The sequence below is a fragment of the Carcharhinus amblyrhynchos genome, chromosome 7 (genome assembly GCF_965287045.1).
Source record: "Carcharhinus amblyrhynchos chromosome 7, sCarAmb.v2.hapA, whole genome shotgun sequence".
In the NCBI taxonomy this organism is placed as follows: domain Eukaryota; kingdom Metazoa; phylum Chordata; class Chondrichthyes; order Carcharhiniformes; family Carcharhinidae; genus Carcharhinus; species Carcharhinus amblyrhynchos.
In genome coordinates this window covers 82,277,090-82,299,165 of record NC_137330.1, presented here as the reverse complement: position 1 = coordinate 82,299,165, position 22,076 = coordinate 82,277,090, and the positions used below count along the sequence as shown (strand labels likewise).

At 40.4% G+C, this 22,076-nt stretch overlaps 1 protein-coding gene across 19 annotated transcripts in view; it reads right to left on the bottom strand.

Annotated features, from left to right (window-relative positions):
• snap91a (synaptosome associated protein 91a) overlaps nucleotides 1-22,076 on the bottom strand; it is a 187,351-nt gene that overhangs the window by 1,482 nt on the left and 163,793 nt on the right. For 14 of the 19 annotated variants that reach the window (XM_080192666.1, XM_080192667.1, XM_080192664.1 and 11 more), the window contains 7 exons: nucleotides 20,897-21,043; nucleotides 18,516-18,546; nucleotides 12,166-12,280; nucleotides 11,194-11,217; nucleotides 3,089-3,148; nucleotides 2,756-2,860; nucleotides 272-370 (listed from right to left, as the gene is read on the bottom strand). In XM_080192666.1, coding sequence (XP_080048792.1) covers nucleotides 278-370; nucleotides 2,756-2,860; nucleotides 3,089-3,148; nucleotides 11,194-11,217; nucleotides 12,166-12,280; nucleotides 18,516-18,546; nucleotides 20,897-21,043 — 575 coding nt within the window. In that variant the 3' untranslated portion in view covers nucleotides 272-277. The remainder of the gene's footprint in view (nucleotides 1-271; nucleotides 371-2,755; nucleotides 2,861-3,088; nucleotides 3,149-11,193; nucleotides 11,218-12,165; nucleotides 12,281-18,515; nucleotides 18,547-20,896; nucleotides 21,044-22,076) is intronic. The other 5 variants (XM_080192670.1, XM_080192684.1, XM_080192674.1 and 2 more) reach the window with 4 other exon arrangements.

The following is a 22,076-nucleotide window of genomic DNA, read 5'->3' as shown; positions in this document are numbered from 1 at the left end:
CAATAAATTTCTCTTTTCATGAACTCAGGTCCAAGTGGAGCAAAGTACCACGGCCAAATTTTTCATATTTTGACTGTATACAAAAAAAGCTGATTTTTTAAAAAAAGCATAATGGACCTACATAACATCTATTACTGTATTGGAAAGTCCCTCAAGTAGAAACTTGTGCAATCTACCTTTAACATTTCTATCACTCACAAACACACACACTGGCCATGCAATTTTAACTTTGAGCAAACAAAATGTGTTCCAGATAGAACCTGGAGAGTACCTTTGTTTACAAGAAATCCTTGATGTTTAGATCTGCTAGAGGGTCCTTTGTTGCAGGTTTCTTGGGGCTTTGAGTGGCAGGCGTTGGGCTTGGGGAGAGCTAACAAAGCAGAGACCAAAGAAGGCAGAAAAAGCAGCAATATAGTGAGGCCAAGAGGTTAGAAAGGTTATAATTATACTTTACATGCACATTTTGCTCATGCAACAATTATCGAATCTCAAACATGATAAAACTAATCTTGAAATAGTATTTTAAAATATATTTGTAAAGGCAGGAAACATGTAAAGCCAGCAAAAATACTAAGCACAGCATTTGGGCCAAAGGACTTCTCAAATAAAACAGAGGAAAATCAATCTCTATTTTTAGACTGGGATATATTCAGGTTTCACACTTTAATTATAGGATTAAATTTAAACAAAGGAAGGGTTTCATCCTAATTCTATTTCCACTCAACATAGTTTCTTCTGTAGCAAAATTAAGTAGAATACAAATTTATAGCCTTATCGAACTTGTCCTGCTCATGGCATTTTAAGTCCATTTGCTGGAACCACTTACAACTTGTTTTTATAGTATTAAGCAAGCAAATCCTTTCCTCAAGCAGTATGTTAGGAGGTTATGGTGACAGAATTGCTAGATCTTGTTAATAGTAATGAAATAGATTAGGCATACAAGTTACATATGAATGAGCAACTTGGGTGTAATTACTACAGTATGATAAGCTTTAAGGTTAAAGATCAAACTAGAAATGGAAGCAGTCAGTATAGAAAATTAAGTAAGCTAAGGTGAGGTGGAGGGAGATACTGCCATACAGAACTGTATAGCAATAGTGGATTGAATCGAAATATTGCAATGGTATAGAAGTATATTTCATTAAACAACAAAGCCATTCAAATATTATCGATAGAGGGTTGAAACCAATTGAAATTGAATCCTTCAGTATTGCACTAAAATGTGAGCCTGGATGGGCTGTAATTTCCTCAGAGTTGCTATCAGCATTGGATTGCCACTCTGCCCACTTACCTATGCCAAATTTCTTCTATGCCCGTCTTGCCTGACCTCCAGACTCAGGTGGGCAAATTCCAGGCAGCGCAGCAGTCAACGAAACCCAAAGGTCTTTAGCGAGTTGGAGTGAAGGAGGACATGCACCTCCCCCGCTTTTTTTAAAGAACAACACCGGCTGCTGTAAACCAGGTTTAAGTTTAAAGGATCAATTGAAAAGACAAGCCAGGGAGAAGGTAAGTGGCGAAGATCGGGCCCTAAGGATAGGATTGGATCTCAGGTAGGAAGAGTTGGACACTGGGGAGGTGGGGGTGGTGTGTGTGCGTGCACGTGTGCCTATGTCATGACAGGTGAATGTTAGTGGGGGGAGTCAGGTCAAGAGGTGCAGTCTGGTCAGGGAGAGGAATCAGATCCAGTCGGGTTGGAGGGTCAAGTTTGGGGGGATGAGAGTCAGGCTTATTGGGGCGGGGGGGAGACACTGGGGGCATTGGTCTGTCTCTTCTCAACAGTTGCCCAAAAATTAGAAGAGATTGTAACATAGTCAGAACTGTCTGAAGTTTGCGATTTAAATCATATTCAAGTGGTTCACAGCACAGCACAATTGCCCAGATGAGATTAGTATTTCTGGGCAATTACTATGCAAATATTTACCTTGGAAGTTCCTAGAGGGATTTCCTAGTGCATATGTAGGTTACCCCCCGCCCCCCAAAATCAAACACTGGGGAGTCTGGAAGTCATGGCCAATATGTTTAAATGTCTGGCACTGGGGCTTTCACCAGCTCTTCAGGCAAGTGTGCTATCCTTTAACCAAGGCTAATACCTGTTGAAGCTTTTTGGCTTCATGTGGCTCCTTCCTTCATGTATTATTAATTTTCACCAGAACTGTGGGTATTGCAGGAAACTGTACTGAAGATTACGGTGGGCATGCAGAAAATTCCAAGTATAACAAAGGAAGAAAATCTTTAGTTACAAATTCCTGCTATGTTCTCTTAGCACACAATCCTCTACATGCACAATGCTTCTGAAAATTTACCTCAAACTTTAGCTATATGTATATTGTGTAATAAAATGGGAAGATTTCCTTTAACTCAGGAGGAACGTATGGCCTCCTGTTTGAGTCCAGCTTGCAATGACTAGCTGAACTGCCAGGCAACATCACAACTGAATTTGCAGTACCAAAGTACTGCAGATGCTGGAGATTGGAAGTAGAGTTATGGGGATAGTCGGTGTAAAAGGCATTAAAGTGTCCCATCAGCCATAGTTGTACTAAATGGTGGAGCAGGCTTGATAGGAGCAGGAGTAAGCCATTCAACTTATGTTCCTATATCTGTTGCCAGACCTGCTGAGTTTATTTCAGCAGTGTTTTAGCCCTAAATTTCTCTCATTGTGCTACCAATTTCCATACTTAAACATTTTCTAACATACTTTTCATAATATGTTATTGTTTCTTTTCAAAGACTAGCAAGTTCTCTTCACAAAGCTTACCGGTGCTCCAGGAACTGCTCCAGCTCCGAACGCTGGTCTCATCATCGGCTGAGGATACATCATTGGCTGCTGAGGCATCATGGGCATACCTGCGCTTGCAGGTGGCTTAATCAAACAGCACATTTAATGAGTACTTGAGTTACTTGTTTAAAGAAAGTGAAGAAAATGTAATTTTAGGCAGTCTTAACTAATTTGTCTGATAAGACAGCATTTAGCAAGGTAACAGTAAAAATTATCAATTTAAAAATCAAAAATCCTTGTTCAAACCAAAAACTTATAGATCTTAATTAGCAGAACTGCAAGTTGAGTTCTCAAGAACCTTCTACTACTTACTATCCCAAATCCAGGTACCGGCTGAGCAGTAGGTGGTGGCCCTACAGGTGGAACAGCCCCCTAGAATAATCCACAGAAAAGCAGGTGTGAATATATTAGTGTAAATAAGTCAGATTAAAATATTTTCTATTGAAAATAAATTGTTGAATGGTCTTTCTTATTATTTGAGATCAAAAATGAAGGAGAGAAATACAAGCTCCTATCTTTGGTAGAATCTGGTTCTTTTGGAGATTTATCCATCATGCACAACAGCTTTAGTACCAAAAAGGATGATTAAGGGATTTTGCCTTTCCAAAAAAGGTCAGAACCTGCCAGCTTAAATTCACAGTTTTACTGATTTACTAAATTAATGGTTTTATGCTCCAGCCAACCCTCCTTGGTTCTTTTCCAAAATAAAACAGACTAAATGAGAAAGGGGAAGAAAGATAGGCGGTAATTATTTTCATCCTCATTTACTTTCCAAATACAATGAAAAGAGTATACCAAATGCATAGAAAGTGGAACAAGATAATCTGATTTAGTGTTAAGACCATCTTGAGGTGCAGTCGCCTCAAAGTATAATCTCTTCTAGCAGAAAGATTAAACAATGATTAAAAAATACATCACGGTTGCTCAAAATAAAACAACTAGCAAATAAAACTAAGGTCATCTGTAATGTGGATAAACCAGTTGTTTAACACAAATGAAATAAGCACGATGTTTCAGAGTCTGCAAAATAGCTTAGACCTATGCCACTATAGATCTTCATGCATGAGCAACAGTTGCCTTGATTTGTATATCCCTTTGTCCTTATCTGACAAGCAAGTCAAGCACTGCTAAATATTACTTGAGAAATATGGATTTGATCTTGATGGAATGGGCTGTCCAGTTAAATGCAAAGCAAGAGAAATTGAGACAATTATAGGCTACACATTAGGTGAAAAAAGCAAACGTATTTGTTGAGAACAAAGTTTCAATTCATTGATTGAAGCTGCCATGCATTTTGATTACCGTTTTACTCTCCAGAGAGCAATAGGCTACAATGGTTGTCCAATGGACACCTGAATTTTAATAATCTCCAAGACAATAGGAAGTGAAAACAAAGAGAGTGCGATCTTCATTTAGACAAAGAAATTATCATTTTTGATGGACAGGGATCTGTGCTCAATCATAATGATATAGTACAGAAACAGGCTATTCAACCCATTGTAAAAGCACCCGCTTTTGGGCAAATTATCTAATTAGTCCCACTGCAGTGCACTTTCCTTATAGTCCCATATTTTTCCAGTTACCTTTTGAGCTCCAGCTGAATCTACTTCCACCACCTTTAAGCAGCACATTTCAGATCACAACAACTCTGTGCAATTTGTTTTTCCTCCCATCAGCTCTGGTCCTTCTGCCAACCAGCTTAAATTGGTGTTCTAGTTTCCAACATTCCTGCCACTGGAAAAAGTTTCTCCTTCCTTACTCTATTAAAACCATTCATGATTTTGGCCATCTGTATCACTCTTCACCTTCTTTGCTCCAAGTCTGAGGACAACCTCAGCTTTTCCACATAGTGTTTCATACCTGATTCTATTGTGGCAAATTTCTTTATGCTCTATAAATTGATTTTCTGCCACATGTGCCCAGAACTGAACACAATACTCCAACTAAAGCAGAGTGTTCTTTCAAGGATTAATATCACCGATTTTCTTTTGAACTCTATGCCTCTACTAATAAAGAGGAGGCTCCCATATTTATCTTTCAAATAAGAAACCTTCTCAGTCTCCTGCGTGCTTTAAGAGCTTGTGTACACAACCTCTCCCCAGATCTCTCTCCTTGCATCCTCTTCAAAATTGTACAATTTCATTTACATTGCCTCTCATTCTTCCTACTACCATGTATCATTTCACATGTGTATTATAGAATAATACAGCACAAGATGCCATTTGGTCCATAAGGTGTGCCCCAGCTTTTCTGAAAAGTAATCCAATTAGTCCCACTTCATATTCTTTCCCCACAGCCCTGTAATTATTTATTCTTGCAATATTTTCTTGGAACTCCCGGCCTTTCCAAAAGGAGCTGAAACATGCATGTGTTGGGAGGTGCAAGAAAGGAATGACTAATACATCTGAGTTTTGGAATCTTCTTCTGTGTAGGGACTGCAACGATTGGCAGAGGTGAATCCAACACCAAACAAAATAATATTTCAGATTTGCTATCACTTTGTTTGTGCTTGGTGTTTTAAAGATAATATCACGGCCAGTGGCAATTTCAGAAGCATTAAGCCAATTGCGATAATAGCTTTTGCAATGACTGATGGGATTGGGTAAACTTTGATGATTTTTGACTTTCAAATCACATGACATGATTGAAATGGCAGGATCTCATGAGATAAACTCTAACTGGATTACCATTCTTTCAACTTTCACAGGATACAGGCATTTCTTTCTCATCTTCTGCTTCATTCCCACACAACATCCAAATCCTTTTGGTAATCCGATTCCATTGAAATGTGTACCTCCCAAATGTGTCTGCCTATTTTACGGATCTGTCTTTGCCCTTTTGAAGTCTGTTAGTAATCTTTTCATTTCTTAGTACATTAGAGTGTTGTGTCATCTGCTGACTTTGAAAGTATCCTGCAAAACCAAATCCAGGTAATACATTTCCCTCCAGTCTGAAAAATTGTTTGCCACTATTTTTTATTTTCTGTTCCCTGCCAATTTCATATTCAGGCCATCATTGTCCATTTACAGCAACAACAAAGAACAAATTATAGCACAGAAACAGGCCGTTCAGCCCTCCAAGTCTACATTGACCATAATACTTGCAGATAATTAAAATAAAAAATGAAATAAAAGGATTGCACAATTATGATCATTTCAGAATACAAATAGTCATAATGGAGGTCTGTCTCAGAATAATCTGCACTGTGTTTTGTATTAAAATCCATGGATCATATATTGTCAAGCTGAATGTGTTAAATTCTGAATCACTTGCACACTATTTGAGAGTTTAATAAATTAGTGGATTGGATTGTCACTTAGTCTATTCATTCTATATCTTGTGGAATGGTTGATTTTTTTTTATTCCATCACACATTTATTTGTAGGAAGAGAAAATGGCAATAGAAGGTGGGATTCAAGAATTTTCTAGCAAAATCCAGGCAGTGCCTTTTCTGCCTTTCAGCAAGGAACACATTCCATGTTGCAGCTACATTGGCAGCATTCCCTTCTGTAGTAAACCTCAGCCATGCTTTCTGTCTTCACAATTGATCACCTTTTGGTCTTTAACGAGTCCCACTCTTCATTTCACTGTCCATTAACTATTTATATTTCTAAGAAAATACTTTTGTGCTCCTTTTCATGTTAATGGCTCAGGTATTCTCATATTCCATCTTAACCCATTTTTATATGGCCTCTGTACATTCTGTAATCAGCTACAGACTATTTTGGGCAAGAGGTCTCAATTTGCTGCTAAAAGTCAGGAACGTGATGGAGTACTCTCCACTTGCCTGGATAAGTGCAGCTCCAACAACACTCAAAGCTGGACACCATCCAGAATGAAGCAGCCTGTCTGATTGCTACCCCTTCCACAAACATTCACTCCCTCCACCAACTGACTAACCATGGCAACAGTGTGTACCAGCTACAAGGTGCAAAACCTTTCTGATGACCTCCTATTACTGCTTCCTTTATATTCTGTCCCATCATGTAGTTACAGTTAGGGGACCTGTACACCATTCCAAAAGTGTCTTTTTGCCTTTATCATTTCTGATTCAACCAAACTGCTTCAACATCCTGGTTTCCTGATCTTGGGTCATCTCTCTAATGACCTAATATGATAATTAGCAGAGCCACCCTTCCACTTCTTCCTTGCTTCCTGTCCTTCCTAAATGTCACACACCCTTCAATATTCAAGTCTCAATCTTTAACATTCATTAGTTCATTTCTCATTTCAAATTCTATGTGCATTCAAATAAAGAGTCTTTACTGTGTCCTTCCATTATTTTTTGTAGCATCTAGCCTTATCTGTGGAGTTGCATTCTGTCTTTCATTTTCCTGGTCAGTACTTTTTCCCACCTTGTCTGTACTCCTTGGTTTATTACATTTTTTCAAATTTGATCCCCTGCTCCTCTATTTAATTTAAAAATCCTCTCTATTTCCTTAACCATGTGGCTTGCTAGAACCACCATCCCCAATACAGTTCAGGTGTAGGCTGTCCCAATGGTACAGATGCCACTTTCCCCAATTCTCATGCCAGTACCTCATGAACTGGAACCCACTTCTCCTACACCAGTGTTTGAGCCACGCATTCATTTCTCCGGCCTAGCTAGTGATGCCCACACTCAACGACTAAAAAGGTGGCAAATTCTCCTTTTTTTAAAAAAACAATGCCTTTTCTCCAGAAAGGCCTTGGTCTAAGTGCTAGGACATTCTGTACGAAACTTTTGAAAAATGGGAATATGAAACAAAATGTTAATACTTAATGCTTTTGAAATGGTAAAGCAGTGTAAAAGGATAACAAAAACAGCACGGCAGCACAGTGGTTAGCACTGCTGCTTCACAGCTCCAGGGACCTGCGTTCGATTCCCAGCTCAGGTCACTGTATGGAGTTTGCACGTTCTTCTCGTGTCTGCATGGATTTCCTCCGCGTGCTCCGGTTTCCTCCCACAGTCCAAAGATGTGCAGGTTAGGTTGATTAGCCATGATAAAATTGTCCCTTAGCGTCCCAAGATGGTTAGGTTACAGGGATTAGCAGGTAATAACATGTAGGGATATGGGGGTAGGGCCTGGGTGGCATTGTATTTGCTGCAGACTCGATGAGCTGAAGGGCCTCTTTCTGCACCATAGGGTTCTATGAAATTAAGGAAGGCTTTCTGAAAAACAGAATCAATGGAAAGGGAGCAGAATGGAAGCTACACAGCTGGTAAGGTCTGAGTGAATCTTGAAGGAAGGCAAATAAATTCCTGGTTAGAATGCAAATAATCCAATATTGTATTTTTTGGAAAGGGACAAACAGGTCTTATCAAAAGGGTTTGATAGATGCTGAATAGAGAATTGAGCACATCTCAGGTTGCAAAATATAAACATTCTGTCACAGATTAATAAAGAGCCACACAAAATTCAATATTACAGAGCATAACCTGATTATTAATATTTCTCATTTGAGCCCAATTTGCTACTTTTTTATTATGGAGCAAAGCATTAATTGAATTCCTCATTTGTTTAGATCTGGATGTCCTAAGATGCCAAAAGATACAGAGAAAGGAAGAACTCAAATGAATGGTTATGGGATTAACTTATTTTTGGTGAACAGAAATTGGGTGGGGGAAAAAAAAAAATCACATCAGTTCTTGTTTGAAATCCAAAAACAAGCAGGGGTATAATGAAGATGATTGTGTGGCATCTTCTATTGAATACTAAATCTTTAAACAGGACATAACCCACACTATAACATATCTGGATTATATCAACCATGAATGAGAGAGGCAGGCAAAAAAATTTCATTCAATTTAGCATTTACACAAGTGCAACCTCAACGGAGGGAAGGAGGGAGGGGCTTTGCTTTTTTAAGAATTTCACCCTGTAGGAACTGGTTCTTGCTGTAATACAGGCGAAGGAGTGAACCATTTGGTGAGTCAGGTCTATTCTATTCCCAGGTTTAAAAGATTATAGGAATTTGTGACAAAATTAATATATATAAAGAAAATAAGTAATTGAATCAATTAAGTAATTGTTAATCTGGGTCTGTACTCGGAGATTAGAAGGATAAGGGGGGGATCTTATAGAGACGTATAAGATAATGAAGGGGATGGATAGGGTAGAGGTAGAGAGATTCTTCCTGCTTAGAAAGGATAGCAGGACTAGAGGACACAGCCTCAAGAGAAAGGGGGTGGGGGGGGGGGGGGGGGGTGTGCAGTTTAGATCAGATTTGAGGAGGAACTTCTTCACTCAAAGGGTGGTGAATCTCTGGAATTCTCTGCCCGTTGAAATGGCGGAGGCTACCTCACTAAATATACTTAAGTCACGGGTAGATAGGTTTTTGACAGACAAGGGAATTAAGGGTTATGGGGAGAAAACGGGAAAGTGGAACTGATCCACTTCAGATCAGCCATGGTCTTACTGAATGGTGGGGCAGGATGGCCTACTCCAGCTCCTATTTGTGTTCTTACGTTCTTAAAGCATGAAGTTGTAGTTTTACATACATCAGGACAGGTGACTGTCATACTGCAGCCTGAGAGCGCTCCTGGACACCCGAGTGATCCAGGAGAAGCACGTATACAGTAAGTGTCTGTGGCTTAAAGAGCTTTGGCTCAGAGTCATTGAGCTGCAGATGCTGTGACACATCAGGAAAGGTGAGTATTACTTGGATATTTTGTACCAGGTGGTGGTCACACTGCTAGGAAATTTCAAGGAAATCAGGCAAAGTCAACATAGTTTTGTGGAAGGAAAATAGTGTTAAATGAAGTTATTAGAATTCTTTGAAGGAGTCATATGTACTGTGGGTAAAGGGAACCAGTGGATGTACTACATTAGATTTCCAGAATGCATTCAATAAAGTGCCACCTCAAAGGTTTTGCAGAAAGCTAAAGTTGCTTCTGTAATAGGGGTACCATTTGGCATGGCTAGCAAACAAAACAGTAGACGAAAATGGGGTTTCTCTGGTTAGCAAGATGTAATATGCTGCAAGGCACAGTGCTGGGGCCTCAACTTTTTACAGCGTATATATAAATTAATTGGATGCAGGGATCGAAGGTATGGTTGCGAAATTTGCTGATGACGCAGATACGTAGGAAAACAAACTGTGACGAGGACTAAGGCGGCTCCAAAGGGACACAGATAGTTACATTGAGTGAGCAGGCAAAGATCTGAAAAATGGAATATAATGTAGGAAAATGATTGTCCATTTTGGCAAGAAGTAGTGGTAAGGGATTGCAGAGCTGAGATATTCAGAGGCATCTGGGTGCCCTAGTGCATGAATTACAAAAGGCTAGTATGCAAGTATAGCAAATGATTAGGAAACTTAATATGTCATCATTTATTGAGGGGATTATAAAAGCAGAGGGGTTATGCTTTAGTTGGCTAAGGCAGTGACACATGGAGTACTTTGTACAGTATTGGTCTCATTTAAGGAAAGATGTAAATGCGTTAGAAGCAGTTCAGGGAAGGTTTACTGGACTGATACTGGGAAAGGGCGAGTTGTCTTATGAGGAAAGGTTGAAAAGTTTAGGCTAGTATTCACTGGAGTTTAGAAGAGCAAAAAGTGACTTGACTGAAATATTCAAATCCTGAGGGGTCTTGACAGGATGACTATGGAGAGATTGTTCTTCGGGGAGAGACTAGAATTGAAGCTCACTGTGTAAAAATAAGAGTTCACTCATTTAAAAGACGATGAGAAGAATTTTATAGGCTTGAGTCTCTTTGGAACTCAGCTTTTCAAAAGGTAATGGAAGCAGAGTCTTTGAATATTTTATTACCAAGCTAGGTAGAATCATGATTAATAAGTGGGTAAAAGGTTCAGGTTTGGTGAGAATGTGGGGTTGAGGTTGCAATCAGATCAGCCATGAACCTACTGAATGGTAGATTAGGCTCAAAGGGTGGAGTAACCTACTTCTGCATCTAATTATTACATACATTTGTATTCTGACAATCTAAAAATAGTAACAAAATAGATAAAAGGACATGTTAGGAGTTTCCTCAACTATGACTAAAAACAAATTTATTAAAAAAATTGTGTCTAATACTTCAGGCAACAAAAATAGAAATGTTGAGATAGTACAAGACAGATATCATGAAGTGTTAAGTCTTGGTAAGCTTTGAGATTGTTTTTAAAGAATTACTGAAATGAAGTTTTATAAACACAGATATGGTACTCTTGGATAGCAAAAGCAAGGTTGAATTGTCTTGTACAGTTGATCTTGCTTCCACTTCTTGCCTCCTCCTCCATCTCCTTCTTCTGAGTTGCAACCTTTGCCTCAATCTGCCATTTCATACCAATTTTGGTGCATAGGAGTATTCTGTTATCATGCATTTAAAACTGAAAGATTAGTACATCTTGCAGTCTTTACTGCTGAGGAATGCTGCTCAGAAAACGGTTAGTAATGCTGTCAAAGGCCATAGTGTAGAATAGGTCTCACTTACATAACCTGGGATTGGCCAACCATTCTGTTAAAGGAAAATTGTAGTCAAATACAAAATACTTTCAACAGTTGACTGATGCACAATATAAATGAGATAATAAAAGCTGTATTTGAAAATGTCACAAAATTCTCAAATATTAAATTGTTTGATTCTGAACATTTGAATTATGCTTGAGGCGATTCAACATCACAGTAGCAGAAAGAGAAAATAAACATAATGAAGGTAGAATCCTAACAAGCACCCTAAAAGTCAATCTTATTGAACCTAATGATCTACCCTTTTGATACTGCAGTGCCCCAAATGACAAATTTGAATAAATTATTTCATTAAGTTTCTGGAAGTAGATTGTGCCCAAACCCTGAACAATTTTAATATATTTCAGCATATTTCCATCAAATCATTTGGAATTTAAGCCAGAGCTGCCAGAGGATCACCAAGTAGTCGTACTGAGAATTATTCCAGGTCAGAACAGCAACCCTGTGCACAAAATGCAATGGGTATAATAGAATGACTACAGTTAATTTTTCTGGAATCAATACTCACTGCAACACTGTACCACGAAAACGGCACTCATTCTGAGAAGCAGAATGCTTTCAGATGAGTTGCACTGATATGTAGTTGCGTGTTTTCAAAAGGTTGGTTAGAGTGACAATTACAGAAAATTCTACATAGGTGACTTATCTACCTTCATGACTGGATAAATCTGCTAAAGAAAGCTACAAAGGGAGTATTTTAAGTGTGAACGATGGTGCAATAAGACAGTAACATTGGATATGCAAATTTAATGAGTGGTGATACTGAACTGCCAACATGTTGATCATGTCTTATTTAGTTGCACTTCTAACATGAAAATGTGACGTTTGTAAAGCCCACCCACTGAAAAGTTCATTGAGATCTAGATGCTGACTGTGTTGTATCAACAGCTTTGTAAAACAGTAAAGATCTTTAAGTAAAACAGAAATATGACAGTACCATTTGACTGCTGGGTGGACAACCTGCTGGCCAAGCTGTAGTGGGAGCAACCTTAGGCTGCCAGTTTGCTCCTCCTGTCAACTTCCTTTCAGAAGCATTCCATTGAAGGTCACTCCTATAATTACAGGGAATGTTAAAAGTCAATTAAAAATACACTTAAATCAGGATAATGTTTTTGGCCTAAACATCTTCAGCTCCTTCAATAACTTTTCTCCATCACAAGGTCAAAAGTGTGGATGTTCACTGATGATTACATGATGTTCAGTATCATTCATACTCCTTAGATCCTGAAGCAGTCCATGTCCACATGCAGCAAGGCTTCAACAATATTCACTTTGGCTGATAAGCAGGAAGTAGCATTCGCACCGCGTAAGTGTCAGATAATGACCATCTCCAACAACAGAGAATCCAACCAACTTCCCTTGACATTCAATGGTATTACCACGATTAAATCCCTATTGACAACATTCTGGGATTACCACTGATCGGAAACTGAACTGGAGCAGCCATATAAATACTGTGGGATTCTAAGAACAGGTCAAAGGTTGGAAATTCTACAACAACTAATCTTCTGACTCCCCATATCTTGTCAATCATCTACAAGGCAGTCAAGCACTTGATGGAATACTCTTCATTTGTCTGGGTGAGTGCAATTCAAAAACACAAGCAGCTCACTCCCGATGCACAGAGGCAGCAGAGGCTATCATCTACATCTGCACTGCGCCAACTTGTTCAGCCTCCGTCAACAGCACCTTCCAAATAAACAACTTCTACCACCTGGAAGGGCCAGGGCAACAAATGCATAGGAACATAACCACCTACAAGTTCCCCTCTAAGTTACACAAAATCCTGACATGAAACTACATTACCCTTCCTTCACTGTCACTAAAATCCTGGGAATCTTTCCTAACAGCATTGTTGGTGCACCTACACCAAGTGGGCTGCAGCAGGGCAATTAGAGATAAACAATTGTTGGCCTTGTCAGAAACACTCACTCCTGTGAAGATTAAATTAAAAATTAAAATCCTCTTTAGAGGCATGATTATTTGCATGCAATGATTTATTCTATCTTTAAAACTTGGTTAACAAATTACTTTCATCTTGTTTATTAAATGTGACAAAATGCATACTAAGTTTCAAATATGCTCTCGAATCTATTCAATTTTGCAAATACAATATGTTATTGCAAATAGAAATATTACAGAACTTCTATTTCACAAATTTTACAGGCATAAAATCTATTTGATGGGTTTGAAAGAGGGATTAAATTTTCAATAGTAGGTATAGTCCTCCAGCCCACAAAAGAAAAACTGACAGCCACATTAGGGTGAAGACAGATTGTATAAATTATTTAAATAAAATTTGTCACAATGCTTTCATTACAATTTCAACACAGCAATTCCAAACTGGAACAATAGTGATTTTTTTCCTGAAATGTTAGCAGTATAAATGTAAAATTATTTGCAAATACCACTAGAATAGAATACAACAGAATCCCTTTAGTGCAGAAGGACGCCATTCAGCCCATCAAGTCTGCACCAACTCTCCGACAGAGCATCCCACCCAAGCCCATCCCCATAACCCCACATATTTAACCGGCTAATTCCCCTAACCTACATATCTTGGGAAACTAAGGGCCAATTTAGCATGGCAAATCGACCTAACCCTTGGACTGTAGGAGGAAACAGACAAACGTACAGAGAAAATGCAAACTCCAGTCACCCAAAGCCGGAATTGAACCTGGATCCCTGGTGTGGTGAGGCAGCAATGCCAACTACTGTGCACTAGGCATGTTCTCTGGAGCAGTGTACCTGGTGGCTGTGGAGAGTGTTGGGTTTAAATGCTTTTTGACTGCATTTCCGGTTCGCGGGGTTTCTGTGAGTACTTTTTACTTCCGTAGCGGAAGTTAGGCGAGGGGCTAGTCGGGAAGGGAGACGGGGGGTATAAAAAGAAGACAGTGATAGACAGTGGGCAGCGTCGGGAGCGGGCAGCACAGTGAGTGGGAGCTGAGTGAGAGTTATAAGGGCTTTGGCTTGCTGGGCTTAGGCGAGAGCAGGCTTAGACAAGGTGAGTTGCAGTTTCTATCTTTCCTGTGTTGCATTTCGGCACATACAAACCCAAGTGAGGTTGGGACATGGCAGGGGCTATGGGGAGGAACGTTAGCTGTGTTAGGTGCCACATGTGGGAGTTCTTGGAGGCATCACGTCTCCCGAAGGCCCACATCTGCGTCAAGTGTTTAGAGCTGCAGCATTTGAGGGCCCGGGTCAGGCAACTAGAGGTGTGTTTAGAGGATGCATTTCTGGTTAGGGAGAATGAGGAGTTAATGGCTAGGAACCATGAACAAGTGGAGGTCCCAGGGGCTGAGGAACAGGATGGGTGGATAACTGTTAAGAGGAAGAAGGGGAAGAAGAAGAATAGTCCTGGTCCAAAGACCACCCCATTGGCCCCCCAAAAGGCTTCGACAGGGGTACAAAATGAAAGACAGGAGGGCCAGAATGACTCAGAGGGAAGGAAGGGGGCTGGCAATGAGATAGTGGTGGGGGATGGGAGGGTCAAAGGAATTGATAGGAGGTTCTGTGGGCAAAAGCGTGACTCCAGGATGGTAGGGGGCTATACTGGATTTAGTGTTGGGTAATGAGCCAGGGCAGGTGGTTGAGGTTGCGGTAGGCGAACATGTGGCTAACAGTGACCACAAGTCTGTCTACTTTAGGATAAAAACGTAAAGGGATGAATGCCGTCCGAAGGGGAGGGTGCTGAACTGGGGGAAGGCAAGCTATACCTGGATTAGGAGGGAGCTGAAGGACACTGATTGGGAAGGGTTGTTAGCTGGCAAGTCCACGGTTGGTAAGTGGGAGGCTTTCAAGGGCAAACTGATAATGTTGCAGGAAAGGCATGTGCTGGCAAAGAGGAAGGATGGGAAGGCAGGATTAGAGAGCCGTGGATTACAGGGGGTACTGAAGACTTGGTCAGGAAGAGAGGCGCATGTGTTAGGTCGAAACAACTGGGAACGGAGAGAGTGGGAGGGAGCTTAAAAGGGGAGTTAGAAGGGCAAAAAGAGGGCATGAAATGGCTTTGGCTGATAGGATTAAGGAAAATCCAAAGGCATTTTACTCTTACATTAGGAGCAAGAAAGTGGTTAGAGGGAAAATTGGTCCTCTTAGGGACAAAGGAAGGGAGCTATGCATCGAGTCTGAGGGAATGGGGGAGATCCTGAATGAATACTTTGCGTCAGTATTGACGAAAGAGGGGGGTTTGGTGTTGTGTAATGTCTTGGAGGGAGCTGTAGATCATTTGAAGGAAATATCCATTACGAGGGAGGAAGTGCTAGGGTTTTTAGGTAGCGTAAAAACGGATAAAGCTCCAGGGCCTGATGGTATTTATCCCAGGCTGCTTAGGGAGGTGAAAGATGAAATTGCTGGGCCTCTGACGCAAATCTTTGTCTCTTCTTTGGACACAGGTGAGGTCCCAGAGGACTGGAGGGTAGCTAATGTGGTACCGCTGTTTAAAAAGGGCAGTAGGGATAACCCTGGTAATTATAGACCAGTGAGTTTGACATGGGTGGTAGGAAAATTATTGGAAAAAATTCTTAGGGATAGGATGTATAAGCACTTGGAGCACTGCGATCTGATTAGGGATATGCAACATGGTTTTGTTCAGGGGGGGTCTTGCCTTACAAATCTGGTAGAATTTTTTGAGGCGGTGACAAAAACGGTTGACGATGGACGAGCCGTTGATGTCATCTATATGGATTTCAGTAAGGCGTTTGACAAAGTCCCTCACGGTAGGCTGGTAGAAAAGGTTAAGGCACACGGGATACAAGGACAGGTAGCTAGATGGATTGAAAACTGGCTGGGCAACAGAAGACAGAGTAGTAGTGGAAGGGTCCTTTTCTGGCTGGAGGGCAGTCATCAGTGGTGTGCTGCAGGGCTGAGTACTGGGACCTCTCCTCTTTGTAATATATATAAACGACTTGGAAGAGGGCGTACATGGTGTGATCAGCAAGTTTGCGGATGACACCAAGATGGCAGGATTGGCAGATACTGAGGAAGATTGTCAGGTGACACAGCAGGATATAGATAGGTTGGTATATTGGGCAGATAGATGGCAGGTGGAATTTAATCCTGACAAATGCGAGGTGATGCATTTTGGAAGGAATAATGCAGGGAGGAGTTACATGATAAAAGGTAGACCGATTAAGAGTATAGAAATACAGAGGGACCTGGGTGTGCAGGTGCACAAGTCTCTGAAGGTGTTGACACAGGTAGAGAAGGTTGTGAAGAAAGCTTACAGAATGCTAGCCTTTATAGGAAGGGGTATAGAGTATAAGAGCTGTCATCTAATGCTTCAGTTGTACAGAACGTTGGTTAGACCGCATTTGGAGTATTGCGTCCAGTTCTGGTCACCTTACTACCGGAAGGACGTGGAGACCCTGGAGAGAGTGCAGAGGAGGTTTACCAGGATGCTGCCTGGTATGGAAGGACTGAGTCACAATGAAAGATTGGAAAAACTGGGGCTCTTCTCCTTAGAAAGACGGAGATTAAGGGGGGATCTGACAGAGGCGTATAAAATAATGAAGGGAATAGATAGAGTCAACAGTGGCAGGCTTTTCCCTAGATTGGGGACAACTATTACGAGAGGTCACGATCTAAGGGTGAGGGAGGAGAAGTATAATCTGGATACTAGAGGAAGGTTTTTCACGCAGAGGGTTGTGGGAGTATGGAACGTGCTACCAAGTAAGGTGGTGGAGGCAGGCACGTTGGACTTAAGGTTTACTTAGATAGACACGAGTGAAACAGGGATGGAGGGTCATAGAAGACGGTATTAAAAAGGGTCAGAGCCTCGGGACGACACAGGAAATGTAATATTACATGTTAATGTTTTGTCTCTTTTAATCCACAGGTGTCGGTCCACCTTGTTGTCAAACGAGGGGCATGCACACGGTGGGTCGTGCGTGGGCTGCTCTTGGAGGTTTTGAGAGTGGCCTAGTACTTTTCGTGTTGTTGTGTGCGCTTAATCCTGGACCAGCAGACGGGCACCATAACAGCTCAGTGACTATCACTTCTAGCTGTGCAGATACATGGATTTGGGCCAGTGTCTGTGGGAGTTTGCGCATTCTCCCTGTGGTTGCGTGGGTTTCCTCTGGGTGCTCCGGTTTCCTCCCACACCCCAAAGATGTGCCCTTAGGCTGATTGGTGTACCAAATTGACCCTACACTATTCTTCCCTGAATCTGGCTACATTAGGGGTACCATTCACACACACACGGGGCAGGGAAGGTGTAGGAAAATGTTTTGTTGAAGTGGCGGTGTGGGCTCGTTGGGCCGAAGGGCCTGTTTCCCGTGCTGGGTTGTTCTTTGTTCTTTGAAAGACTTCACACAGTTGCCATTTCATTCTGGATGACAAAAAGTTTATACAACCCTGCTTCTACACGGATGCATTTCTTTTCCAGGAAAGTTGATAATTCTCCAAGGACACAGCCAAATGAATATCCAGTCATTTTATTATTCAAAAAATATACCATAAATGAATGCATTTTCAGCTTTGTGGACAGACAGTAAAGTGACTTAAGCAATCATCCATCAGTTGCTTCCCCCACCACATGAAGGACCAAGGTGGAGATACCTTGGTTCATACCCCATGTCACACATTTCAGCTCCAAATATACGAACAGAGCAGAAACACTGGGCCCGATTTTCCCATTGCAATGTGCTTTTTTTTAAGCATGTTGGGTCAGGAGATGCACGTGTCAGCCATTTCACATGATTCACACATGCGTTCCCAATGCATGCGTGTCTCCCACCACCAGAGAGCAGGCAAGATTGAGACTACACTAGAAATAGTGGGAAGACCAGTTAAGTTATTTTAATCTGTTTGTAATAGTTTTAATGTGATTACTGGGTCCGGGACTGAATTCTCCAGGACTGATAGCATTTCCCACCCTGCCGTGAGTATTTCACTCTGCCAGGGTTTAGAGTTGCTCCGCACTTTCAGGGAACTAGTAGAAAACCCCTGCTGGGGGGGTAGAAATAGGGTCCACCCCCAGGGGTCAGGTGGTGAGAGTGGTGCCGAGCATGAGCCTCTGGCCCCCCCAAGGGGCCAAGATCTCATGCTCAGGGGGCACCTTAGCGCTACCTACCAGGCATTGGGCAGGACTTAGGATGTGATCAGTGGAGGGTCCCTCTGCATGGGGATCAGTTGGGGCTGGATGGAGGCTAGCAACTGGGGTGGGTGGTCTGCCTCCTATGGGAGCCCTCAAATTGGTGTGCTTGTATATTTTTACATTATGAAAGAATGAAAATAAATGTTTCAGACAAAAACCTCAAATTAAACTAATAGCATAACATAACTTACTTTTTTCCTGGAGCAGGAGAAATACCCAGGTCTATGAACAGGAAAAAAAGATAAATGTAAGACTAACTAGACACTAAATTACCAATATTTTATGCAGTATTGCTAATTAGAGACAAAATCTATAATTCTCACATTTGCACACAGCTTTGTAAATATACTACATATACAATAAATCAATGGAACCAAGAAGTGAGGGTGATTATTCACTTTCCCTCAAAGAAACACAGCCACACAGCAACCCAAGTGCACATCATGCGACTACGAAATCTAGAACATTCTCAGTGCAAGAAAAGAGAGCACAAGAGGCCATTTGACCTATTAACTCCAAGTTGGCTCTTCTGAAGGGCAGTGCAGTTCATTTTACTCCCGTTTGTTGTCCCCCTCCTCCACCAATATCCCTGCAAATTTTCTCCTTGAAGTATTTACATAATTTGAAAACTACTACTGAATCTGATTCCACTAACCTCAGGCAATGCGTTCCAAATTCTAACCAGTGTTCAAAAGTTTTTCCTCAAGTTGCCCTGCTTCTTTTGCCAATCAACTTAAATCTATACTCTGTTCATCGACATTTGGGCCATTTGAAATAAAGAGTTAATTAGAGTGCCGTTCCCCACTCATTGTCCAATTTGACTTGCAATTTCTTGTTAAGTATACACTGTTCTGGGTATCTGAACTTTTTTGATGTATACTGATGACTAACACTTTGGTATGTGAAGCATAATAAATATTGTAAATTACACAAAACTTGGAAATGTTTTAAATATCGGTAGATAGGAACAAACACCTGAATGACATCTTTTGAAATTTCCTTTTTGAATATTGAATCTGCTTCCAGCATCCTTTTTCACTTTTACAGCTTGCTGTATCAGTACCATTTAGTTTATTTCGTACCTCATCATCCTTCCAAAATGGCAAACTTCACATTTTTCTGCACTAAATTTCAAAAGATGTCATTCAGGTGTTTGTTCCTATCTACCGATATTTAAAACATTTCCAAGTTTTGCGTAATTTGCAAAATTTATTATGCTTCATATACCAAAGTGTTAGTCATCAGTATACATCAAAAAAGTTCAGATACCCAGAACAGTTCTAGGGGTCACAAAGTACATTTGCTGTCAGCCTGAAACAAGCCATTACTGCTTTGTTTCCTAGCTACTTCTATATCTGATGGCCACTGTCTCTTCAATCTGATGGCACTATTGCGAAAAGCAGGGCAGTTACAAGGATATAAGAACATAAGAAATAGGAGCAGGAGTAGGCCATTTAGCCCTTCATGCCTGCCCCGCCATTCAATAAGATCATGGCTGATCTGAAGTGGCTCAGTTCCACTTTCCCGCTCTCTTCCCATAACCCTTAATTCCCTTGTCTGTCAAAAACCTATCTACCCATGACTTAAATATATTTAGCGAGGTAGCCTCCACCACTTAACAGGCAGAGAATTCCAGAGATTCACCACCCTTTGAGTGAAGAAGTTCCTCAACTCCGATCTAAACTGCACCCCCCCCCCCGACTTATCTTGAGGTTGTGCCCTCTAGTCCTGCTATCCTTTCTAAGTAGGAAGAATCTCTCTACCTCTACCCTATCCATGCCTTTCACTATCTTATACGTCTCTAAGATCCCCCCTCATCCTTCAAAGCTCAGACCCAGTCTATTTAGTCTCTCTTCATAGTCCAACCTCCTCATCTCCGATATCCCTGGCATCTTGGTCTCATCTCTGGTTATCCCTGGCATCTTGGTCAATATTATAAAACAGATTAGCTGTCTTTTATGTCATCATCATATTGCTGTATGCGGGAGTTTGGATAATAATTAACTGCATCATTTTATACATTACAACAGTGGTTACACCTCCAAAAGTAAGTAATTGGCTAAAAAGCACTAAGCTATCCACTAGTTCTGAAAAACACTACATAAATGCAAACCTTTCTTCAACCCAATGGACTTCAATTCTGCCGACATTTGTTATGTTGCTCTTTATTAAACTCCTTTTGAAGGTGCATATACACAACTTTGTCATATCTAATCTCAGAACCGTCTGTCATTTCTCTGCCTAATAACCTACTCTACCCAAATCCTCCTGAATTATTGCATATCAATTGCTACTTATTAATTTGTAGTACACAGAAACTTATTTGAAAATTATTTAATTAGGAAATTCTGAATTTACTCATATGTTAGCTAAGCTTGGCTGTTTTCAACTGTCTTATGAACACAACATAACTTAACGAACAATTTCAGATTCTGATCACTACCAACGGCTAATATGTTTATACTTCATAGCAACTAGGAAGTATGAAGTATGAAAACTAGTCGGATTGTATAAAGTACAGAAGTGCTGACAGAAATTTTGCACAAGATACTCAAACAGCTGATCAACTTACTTCCTACGAGGTTTGCAAGTGAAGAATCGAGATCACTTCCCAGGCCTTTCATTGGTTGTGTTCCACCTCCTGTTGGCATTCCTGAAAGTATTGCTTGATTCTGTGATGCCATGGTGGGCATAAGGAGATCACCTAATCCATCGAAAACTTTGACAATCAAAAGAAAGGGTTAATGTATAGGAGTGGAGATCTAAATAAGTTTATTTCAATGTGAGTTTTTTTTAAAAAAGGGAACCACAGACATACAAACAATCCTTCAAGTTAATCTGGATGTTAAGATTTTGTAGCAAACCAATCGTGGATATAAAAATGACTCTGTACTATATAATCCCTTGTATCTTTTGAAACCACTGTATAACTACATCCAAGTATAAAATAGATATTTTCATCAAAGCATCTCTCCCTGACGAGATGGTGCTTCAAAATCATAATGCAAGTCCCGACTACTTTGAACTCGAGGTAAAATACACCTGGTGTGTTCTAAAAACAAATGTAAAAGGTAGTTTAGCATTGGTTTGAAATTGTATATTAATTTGAATTTAGAAAAGTAGTTTACAAGAAGGTGCAATTTATCAGTTTGTTAAAAAAAGTGTACTGCAACAAGCTTATTTCGATGTACAAATTAAGCCAAGACACAATTAAGGCAAAAACTCACCAAGAATGAAATCGGACCAAACAAGGTGCCAACGATGATGGCATGAAATGGGAGAGAAATAAAATATGATAGCACCATTATGACCTGAAAGCTTTGACTCAAATGAACAACTGTAGTTAGAATTTAAGTTTGTTCTTTTTAAGCAGGGAAAGCAAATCATGCATAACAATGTGAGTTAAGCAACAATGCGGCCTGGCAAATGTTGCATAATATGCTTACAGGAAAACGCCTTTCACTTACATAACTGCAATTATTACAAGTAGAATCTGCAAGAACTCACCCAAGTATTCATACAGCTTTGCCAAACAAAACAGCCAGAAGTTAAATTGGCATTTACCTACTAGATTAATTTTGTGCTGATAGAACACTAATTTATACAACGGTGCTTTGGAAGAAGTCAAATTTTCTGGTTATAACATTCCTTAAAATTATACAAAATCCCATTGCACTCAAAATACTGAAGAAATGAAATCATTGACCGGTTTCACATTATCTAATACTTCCTGATTTTGAATACAAAATTAA